General features: G+C 28.4%; 1 protein-coding gene across 1 annotated transcript; it reads right to left on the reverse strand.

The window, feature by feature from the left end:
- Positions 1 to 7,795: 7,795 nt before the first annotated feature.
- Positions 7,796 to 10,883, reverse strand: IM (Alternative oxidase family protein). The gene is made up of 9 exons (XM_079010471.1): positions 10,679 to 10,883; positions 9,723 to 9,903; positions 9,520 to 9,613; positions 9,205 to 9,320; positions 8,844 to 8,952; positions 8,681 to 8,749; positions 8,523 to 8,594; positions 8,371 to 8,418; positions 7,796 to 8,239 (listed from the first exon to the last, which is right to left on the reverse strand). Exons 1-9 carry the CDS (start codon positions 10,828 to 10,830, stop codon positions 7,992 to 7,994), a joined length of 1,089 nt encoding a protein of 362 aa, XP_078866597.1. The 5' UTR covers positions 10,831 to 10,883; the 3' UTR covers positions 7,796 to 7,991.
- Positions 10,884 to 10,997: the final 114 nt, after the last annotated feature.

The raw sequence follows: 10,997 nt of genomic DNA on the forward strand, positions 1-10,997 counted from the left end.
GGGTTTTGCTTTTACGCAGAGAGAGAGAATCCGTGTATGTGTTGCATTGTATGGGTGGAAACTGTCCACGTTAGTCGCGCGTTGTAACTTTCGTTTTCCTTCCTTTTCTTCCTGTATTTACTAAAACAACCCTTTTGGATTCGGACAAAGTGATACTTGGTCCTTCTTCTTCCGACTTGTGTCCAATTATATACTCTAAAACTTTTAATAAAAAAACAAATATATAAACTTATTAGAGTGAGCCATTCATTTTTTAATTGAAGAGTAGCATCATAAATTAAGAACCCAAGGATTCTTCTTTTATTAAATAAATATGACCGGTTTATTTTATTACCTTATGTAAAAATTTAGAGTATTATAGTTGTTTAAGTTAAAAATTCAGTAAATAATATATTTACCAGAGGGAAGTGATTCGTACATATCATTTTTTCTCCGTACACAAGAAATTATGCTTTATAAGATTGTATTGTACAACATTTTAAAGCATCAATTATTGCGTATGAAAAAATATTGTTATGTACGGATCAACTCTTATTAAAAAACCACGATATCAATTCGTATATCAACACCCAATATACTAAGAAAAACAAATATGTTTTTGACAATCCTAAAAAAATTAGACAGATTAGTCTGACCCATAATATAGTTTGCTTAGTTTTTGTTAAGTATTTTCATAAATAATTAATGTTAAAAGTACAAATACAAACTAAATCTTTACAATTATATTATAATTTTATTTATTTATAAATAGGTCAAAAAATGGAAAATGAACTTCTCTAACAAGGGTTTCCGGGTCAGCTTTCGCACACCGACTAATCTCCGTTTCAAACATAAGGCTATGTCTCATGTCCTAGAGTAACCATAGGGCGAACCTCCATGACCACCAGGCTGAGTAGTGTCAGGATTTAAACATGGATCAATATGTTATCCACCATATTTTTCACAGGTCTTACCAAATCACCACAATCTAAGTTCAAAATATAATTTTTTTAAACATTAACGAAAGAGAAAAGGAGTTCGTTGAAAATCAACCAATCTACCAATTAAAAATCTATATTACTTTTTCAATGATATAATATTAATTATTTATTCATTTCAAATAAAAAATAACAACAAATTGATGGATCAACTCAATTTATTTCAATCCATGAAGAAAGATATTTTATTTTGATCCCTTATTCAGTATTGTAACACCACCAATTATGCTTAATAGTTGTACAATGAAAACTATTTTTGAATTTATTAATGTCTACTTGATCAAAATATACATTGGATAAAATGCTATTTCTGGTTTTTGATGTGGGGGAATGAAAATGAAAGATATTGGTTGGTGAAGTTGATGTTTTACAATGTAAGTCATGGGTAATGGGACCAAGACCCCACAGGCTATTAATTTTGTACTTAAAATGCTACTTGCCGTTGATTTTGGTTAATTTTAAATTCATCCCCTCTACCTAATAAATATACCTTTATTTCTTGATTTTATAATATTTATTATTATTATTATTATTATTATATATTAAAGTTCTCAATAAAAAGAATAGTGAACTTGTTATTTTTTTATCCATTTTGATACTTTTGGTCCTTGCAATCAATATTTTTACACTTTTTAGAAACATTTTAATATTTAAAGTTTGGCCACAAAACTTTAACGGTTTGATAACTTTGACCCTTTTTCTAAAAAGTTGTTAATTCCTACCTCTTTAATTCTTTATCCATTTTGACACTTCTGGTCCTTGCAGTCAAAACTTTTACATTTTTTCATAAAAACATGAAAAAAAATTGTCCGAGGCAAAGCCCGTGCTTTTCATCTTTGCACTTTCTACGTCTGTCATATTTATCGATTCGGAAACAACAATGAAAGCTTTTGGCCCCCGCATAGCTGGGGTAACCTTTCTAGTTATTATTAATCTTCTATTTTTGTATATTTAATTTATACTTTAATTAATAGAAGAATCACTTTTAAGTTTGATGTTACTTGTAGTGACTTTTAATTTTAATAATATATATATATATATATATATATATATATATATCAAGGTTGCAGAAAACGTTAGACGTTAGCTAGTCGGTGGACTGGGGTCTAAAGATTAATCGGCTAGGCGGGGATTAATCGGGGACCATTAATTATTAAGAAAATTATTCAAAATTTTATAAATCTAACTTTAATTGTAAGAATATAAATAAAAAAGCATAAAAGTTTAATAATAAGTTTAACAAGCACAGCAATTTATCATCCAATTAATAAGAAAAGTTATTCAAATTTTAATATATGTTAAGAAAAATAAATTTGGGTATTTGTATATTTGAAAACATAGAAATTTTGAAAATTTTGGAGAAAAACTTTAAATTTTAATTTTTTAATATATTAGTTGAACATTGAAATACTATGAACTTTTGAAATTTTGAGAATTTTGGTTTAATATTTAAAATTTTGAAAATTTAAAATTTTTGGCCGATTAGGCCGCCTAGGACCAATTAGAACCATCTAGCTCCGACTTTGACCCTCTTTGACCAAAACCGATTAAGCCGACCGATTAGCCTTAATCCTATTCCGTTGTAGACCGTCTAGCGATTAATCCCCGATTAATCGGTCGCCTAGACCGATTTTTACAACACTGATATATATATATATATATATATATATATATATATATATATATATATATATATATATATATATATATATATATATATATATATATATATAGATTCTATGGAAAACAAAAAACCCTAAAAAAAACCTTAAAAATAAAAAAAAATACATAAAAAATACTTAGAGATCACAAAACTTTTTTTTTTTTGAATTTTTTGTTTAAAAAATCGCAGCTTTTAGTATAAAATCGCTGAAAAAAAAAACAATTTAAAAAAAATAATTTTTTATTTTTTTCAGCGATTTTATTAAAAAGGCTGCGATTTTTCTATAAAAAAAATTTTAAAAAAAAAAGTTTTGTGATCTCTAAGTATTTTTTTATGTATTTTTATGATTTTTAGGGTTTTTTTTTATTTTCCAAATAACACTTCCCATATATATATATATATATATATATATATATATATATATATATATATATATATATATATATATATATATATATATATATATATATATTTAATACTTTAAATCCACTAACTACCTTAGTTATATAATAATTTCTTTAATACTACACATTATAAAAACTTATATTTAATATCTATCTAATTTATATATAATAAATTATTTACCGTAGTTCTTTATATTTAATTTTATATATAGATCCAATTGTAAGTTTTTTTATGCTTGCTAAACAAGTAAATACTAAACCATAATTTATTTTTGTTAATTATATCAGACATAAATAAGTTCAAAAAATACGACAAAAAATGTCTATTAAAAGATAAAGGTATTTTATTGATGATCTATATAAAATAAATATAATAAGTGATGGATAGATCGATAGCACATAAAGTAAACGCTAGTTTTGTAGTTTGTAGGAGGAACGGGGATAAGGAACTAGCTCATTCTAATTGAAAGTGAAATATATATATACTATATTTTCATAAAGATAAGAAATGTTATTAAACCCAAAATTAGTTGCCCATGTATCAACTTCTACTTTTGGTTGTTATGTGTTTTATTATAAATTTATACTAAATTTATTGCATGTTCACAAACACGTTTTTTTTTTCTGAATTAACTCTAAACAAGCTAATTTGTATGAATTTCATTTTTGAAGGTCAAAAGTTTGATTGTATAAAAAAGTACAAAAGAGAAAAATAAGAATGCACAAATCTAAGTGAGAGCATGGACAAATGTAAGTGGGAGTAGAGAAAAACAGAAATTAAGATACTAGCTAGCATCTAGCTAGGGATAGGATGAAGATGAAAATGATGACATTAGGGAAATAGACTTGGTCTGATAACTAAATATTGTGTCTACATGATGATAGGATGGATGAAGAGTAGATTAAAGTGAAAAGATGATGCATTAAAGTTTATCAAGGATACAATAATGAGATGTTAACTCTGCAAAATGATACTACTTCATAATATCCATTGAAATGGCTAACAAGAATTAAATAATTTATTGATAATTTATTGGTTTGTCAATGTCAATGAAGAATTCCTTGAAGAAGTTAAGGAGTTCCAGTATATTTAACAAGAAACAACTTCATTTTACCAAAGTTAGAACTCATAGAAATTCTAATATGTACTTAATGATTTTTACTTTAATGGAAATCCAAGAACACAAAAATTACAAAAACATTGAAAATAGAAAAGGGAAAATATTTTAATGGGACAACATGTTTTTATTACTGTTTTCATCATCAAATTGGGCAGTTTGTTAGGCTACGAGGAGTTGTTCGCTACTAAGTCGCTAAGTTTGTTGCACACTGCACCCTAGCATACTATGAGGCTCGCCTCCAGCAACTCGTTAGGATCTTAGCGAGAGGAGAGAGAAAGGGTTAGAGGGATTTGATTGGGCATTGAGTCTTTGAGACCATTGACTCTATATTAAAATACTATTGACCATCAAATTATTTTAGTGTTTTTTCTTGTAAACAAATCAAAATAAATGTACTTTCAATGTATATAAATCAAGGTTGTAAAAATCTTCGACATTAGCTAGTCGGTAGACTGGAGTTAAAGGATTAATCGGCTAGGCGGAGATAAATCGGGGACCATTAATTGCTAATTTGTTAGATTTTAAAAAATTAAATATGAGTAATATTATATAAAAGTTCTTAAATACCATCAATATCATAACAAAATAGGTTAATATGATAAATACTACACTAATCATACCTCAAATAGTTTATGCTGAGATATAACTTCTTCAAAGAGTTAAAATTTCATTGGGTTCTACTGTTTCTATCATTGTGTATGCAGAGATTAATCGTTAGGCGCCCTCTAATCGGTCCAGTAGCGCCAAGGGATTAATCGGGACCTAATCGGGATTTTTACAACACTGATATAAATTGACCATTTTTTTAAACAAAACCTTTTATTTTTTTTTAAAACAACTGCATTTAAAAAATATATATATTTATATAGCCTTTTTTGCTTTTGAAATTCAAATTTTAAACATCTCTTTTAACCAATATAAATAATCATTCACCTTTCGTAATCTATTTATCTATTTAAGTTTTAATTTATTATAACTTTTTTAATTTAATATGAAATATTTGTGTTTAAAAAAGTATAATTTATTTAATGTTAATTATTTATGTTTTAAAAAAAATTACTTAATATGAAATGTTTGTTATTGAAAAAATACTCCTCCGTCTCATATTAATAGTTTATGTTCCCTTTTTGGTCTGTTTCAATATAATAGACTGCTTCTAAAAATAAATATTTCCTTTTACCAAAATACCCCTCATTATTAGTTGGGATAATGACTTAAAAGGGTAATATATTTTTTGATTTGTATACATTTAGTCACTGAGTTTTTTTTCGTCCACATTTACCCCTTCAAATTGTTAAACTGTACATATTTAGTACTTATGACCGGCTACTCCAGGTTAGCCGGTAAAAATAACTTAATAGGGTAATATATTTATCACTTTGTACACATTTAGGTCTTAATATTTTTGTACACATTTAGTCCTTAATATTTTTTTATTGCAAAATAAGTCATTTTTGTTTTTTTATTCATTCAATACTTATGAATGATTTCTTTAGATTTTTCTCACGACATCTTATGTGGGATAGCCATATGGTGGTGGGATAGTTTCAGGTGGTCTTGCTATATACTGTAGGCCAAGATACCTGGTGCGGACGGCTATAAGTTGTAGGCACGAAGACTCGAGAAGAGCGATTGGATTAAGGCGTCATGCCAACAAACCCTGTGTATTCTAGTCCGATGACTAATTAAACCTGTTGCATGTTGGCATTCCAGTCCGATGACTGATTGGGCCAAGGTATACCAATGTAATGAGTGTGGGTTTGTTATGTATGATAATACGTTTGTTGTGTTGAGTATTGTGGGGGAAACTCACTAAACTTTGTGCTTACCCAGTTGTTTATGTTTTCAGGTTCTATCGTTGGTCGTGGGAAGACGAATGCATGACTGTACACACTCATCAACATTATTGAGGATTACGCATTTCTTATATTACTCTGATTTTCAATAAATGTATTTTGGAATAAACGTTTTTTCTTAATAATAAATTTATAATTATGAAGTTTTTACTTATTTAAAAATGAAACTTTTTGGTTGTGAAAATGAGACATTACACATAAACATCAACAGCCTCACATACTTCATCAATAATTGTCCCACGTAAGATGTCGTGAGAAAAACATAAAGAAAACATTCATAAGTATTGAATGTGTACAAAAACAAAAATAACTTATTTTGAAACAAAAAAAATATTAAGAACTAAATGTATACAAAAATATTAAGGACTAAATGTGTATAAAATGAAAAAAATATATTACCCTATTAAATCATTTTTCTCGGTTAACCTGGAGTAACCGGTCATAAGGACTTAATGTGTACAGTTCAACAAGTTGAAGGGGTAAATGTGAACGAAAAAAAAACTCAGTGAGCAAATGTGTACAAATCGAAAAATATATTACCCTTTTAAGTCATTATCCCTTATTAGTTAACCTACCATAAAATTAAATGCATCAAAATGATAGAATTAAATGCAACAGAAGGATATAATTGTCATTTCATTTAATAAAGTTAATGGTAATTAATACTTTTTTAATTCGTATGTTTTTTTATCTGTAGACAATAATTTTAAAACGGATGGAATATAATTTATTTAAGTTTGAAAAAGAAAAAAAAAATCAAAGGGTCCTAGGGGTGCTATCACTCTCTATAAAATGCTAAGAATAAGTTGTTTTGCAAGGTGGCAGGCAAAAAAAATCACATGACAATCAAAAAAATGATCGGTGCTAGGAGTGCTATCATTCCCTCTAGGCTTCGTCCCAAAGTATGTTTCATGATTTGATTTATGACAATTTGTAATAATTGTCCTTACGTAAAAATTAGTACCTTATAAGTCTAGCAAAATATGTGCCAATATCATATTCTGTGACAACCAGTTTTAGGACTTAGATGTATTTTTCTAAGTGTATTAAAATATAACATAGCTTGTCCATTTGATCGTGGACAGTTCCGTATAAGTCAAGGACTAGCATAGAAACTACACATTGAAGATTTGAAGCAAAGGGTTATGTGGATCAAGAAGCAACAACACTAGTAGTCTAGTATATGAAAGAATACATATGAATAATATAACACATGAGGAAACAAAAATGTTGATCAGTTTATTGTAAGCCATACACTTGCACCACTTCTTGTTAAACAAAGGTTGGGACATTTTATTGGAAGTCAAAACTGTTACTAGATTCAAGGCAATGCTTGTGTACGATCATATATTTAATGCATCACAATTTTCATATAACTTGATGCACACAAAGAGCATGAGACAAACAATACATACAGCAAAAGAGTTGACTATTTCAACTATAGTAGACATATATTACCTACTAAAGACAAGTAACACTTTTAATAACTCTAAAATTATTTTTCATAAAAAATGTATGGTTTTCATGTTATTGATCCCCACTTCGATCTTCTTTTTTAAGGTACAAATACTCAAGTAAGCTCATACGTTGGAGCATCGAGCTTCCTAGAATATTTTGCATTTTGTGTGTTCATTTGCATAGTATACGAGAGAAAAAGAGTATATTCTTTGAGGACTTATTTTTTAGATAAAATACCCAAAGGCAAATCCGTAACATGACCCGAAAAAATATGATGATATATTGCATAATCTAGTAAAAAAAGTAATCTACAAAGTAACAACAAAACCAAAATTGATATATAACTATTACAACCAACAACCACCTAAAATGAAACACCCTTCCATGTTTCATATAAAAAAGTTATTTCACCTTTTTTAATATTTAAGCTTGTATCAAATCTCTCTCTACATATGTATCATGTATAAATCAGATACTACTCTCGTTACCTTTATTTACACGTTTATGTATGCTTATGGCTTAATATGGTTAACGGGAGGATTTGTGATGGATTTTTTTATACAATCTACAATACCTTCGCATTCTGCGCCAGGCAGAATGCACCCCAGATCATCTTCAGAAGAAACAGTTGAAACAGGTGTAACTGTTTCTTCTGAAGAATGAGGGGAACGAAGGTTCCCATGTGTTTGGCATGCTTTCATTGTCTTGCAATGTTCTGCTTCATCGTCTCTTATGTTCAGAAACACATCATACATATTTTCTGAACATAATAATAATAAATAAATTAATATATATATATATATATATATATATATATATATATATATAAGTACGTTGCTATTTTTTTTTGTAATTTGATTGGAATTATTAGAAAGAATTAGATTTTGTTACCTATCTTTGGCCTTCGAGTATTGGGAATTCGTGCAGTTTGAAATTCATCTGTATATAGATGCTAAAATGATTAGATACAAGAAATAGCAATGTACTTTCATTAATTTTAAAGTATAATGCCTTTATAAGAAAATAGAATTAAAATAACTTACCAAACAAATACAGATCTTCTTCTGTGTAGTATTTCACAGCAACTTTAGATGGAGGAATCTTTTTCAATTCATCTGTTTACCAATTATTATTAAGGGTATTTTAGACATTTTATACTGAACTAAATGTAATCAAAATAAAATAAAATTAAGAGGCATACCTTCTTTTTCCTTGATAAATTTATCATATGTTTCAAATGCATGCCCCTCCACACATTCTGAAAAATGATCTGCAGAATAAATCAATGAACATATAAATATCAGAAAATTAACTGTAAACAAGAAGTTATTATATATATATATTTATATATTTTTCAAACTCACATGCCATTCTTGGGCTCAACATGTACATAAAAACAGTCATGAAATAATAGAAGGTAGCAATATGCTGAGCAAGAAACCGGTCAAACCACCATGCATTTCCTCCCAATTCCTGCAAAAAAAAAAAAATAGCGGATGAAAAGAAAATTAGTTTAAATCAATTATTGTTTTAAAAATATATAAAGATAACAAATACAAAAGTTTTATTAGTAATTTAGTATATACTGTTTGCTAAAACACGAAAGCCAATATTGGTATTAATATAGTGTAAATCTTAAAATTAGGGATTTGGGTATCTTATTAAGTTTCAAATAACAGTATCTTATGAATTATTACAAGTGTTATCTTATATATGAAATATTACCTCCATAATAAGCAGATGATGCATCTCATTCCAGCTTTCAGCAAAGTGGACTTTCAAATACTCTGATCTTCTCCACCAACCAAAAGTCTCATACATGTGAAGAACAGACATAAAAGCTACATTTCCAAAAAAAAAAAAAAAAAAAAAAAAAAAAAAAAAAAAAAAAAAACATCATTATATGCCTAACATACATGTTATGTATACATCTCTTTCACTTTAGGCATACGTATTCAATGTTCATGTAGTTCTTGGTCCACTAAAAACAAAATAAGAAAAACAAACTGATAAATTGGAAAAGAAATTATTAACACTTACCAAAATATGGGACTCTTGCAATAGTTTCAAGAACAAAAAAACGTGGATAGTCTCTATCATGATACAATGTGTCGAGTACTTTGATTACTGAATCCTGACATGAGAAAACCAGTATTATGTTTAAAGTGAGAAAACAAATTCTAAAGTCTAAAGGGAGCAATTTATGCATAAAGCATAATAATTTAATAAGAAAAGATGTTTACTGTAAGAAAGATGTTTATAGATTGTTCAATCTTTATGACCAATTTCTCCATAGAACTTGAAGGGGGCTCACTTGGACTTCTATTCTCTTCATCAGGAGAAGTTTTGGGTTGAAATGTTTCTTCTACAATCACTTTCTCCTCATTCTCTTTTAAGACACTTGCTTGGACCTTACATGACCTCCTATGTATGTGAAATTGCAGAGATGATCAAGAAATTGCATGAAAATGAATTATAAACAAGTAACCATAATACTTGTAACATAATTATAAACAAAGAGACCATGAAATATTCTTACATAAAGATTCAGATTATCGATTATTTTCTCAGAAAATTCAAATTCCTTTCATCCTCTAATATCAAGGTGGATTATTGATTATTAATCTTTGTGAGAATGTTTGGGAACTCAAATCCATGGCTTAGAAATGTAATTGGAGCATATCTGGGTACCAATTTCTGATACAATTGCAAATCCAAATTCCTTGCTCATAAACACTACACTAACATAAACAGGGAGGTTGTCTTCTATTTCCCTCAATCAACCAAAAAATTGAGTAAATTGACTGGCCTAAACCTGAGTTTTGATCAAAGGTACTAGTCTTAGAATTCAATTTTAGCAGGATCTCAGTTTCTACGAGCTGAGTTTTAGAAGAAAAATAAATCATCAATCATCACAATCAACAATTCAACACGTCAATCACTTGTCTCATTCGAATTCAAGATCGCAGGATCTCAATTTTTCGAAAATCAATAAAATCATTGTTACAAGTAGCTTTCCGGTATTCATCACTACAAAATACCTTGTTTTCCTCTAATTTAAAACAATTACATCATTTCTCCATCTTAAAACGAATAGACTTCTCAGCTACAAAATAAAAAATTCATCTCTAAAATTTGAACAGAATCCGAACTATTCACGAAACCAATAGAAAGCAAAACAATAAAAAAGGAAATTTACCTCAAATGGAGCCGATGAGGAGAACCTATTGAAGCACGAGATAAAGAACACGAACTAGCGTAAAATTTAAAACTACTTCTTGACATCGTAGATGAAGAAAATGAAACTGCGATCGAGGAACACGTCGAAGAAGGAAAAAAAGATACCGCCATAGCTACTCTCTCCCAACTCCGGGGCTAGAAATCAAAGAATTTCTGGGTTTCGAAGACCGAAGAGTGAAATAACGTAACGTATAAGGACCAGTTTTGGTTATGTTATATAATTAAGGGTCCGAAAATGGAAATTTTAATTAAAAAAGATCTTTATGGTGTTGTCGTTT

The sequence above is a fragment of the Lactuca serriola genome, chromosome 7, assembly GCF_051521515.1.
Source record: "Lactuca serriola cultivar US96UC23 chromosome 7, Lser_US96UC23_V15, whole genome shotgun sequence".
NCBI classification, from domain to species: Eukaryota; Viridiplantae; Streptophyta; class Magnoliopsida; order Asterales; family Asteraceae; genus Lactuca; species Lactuca serriola.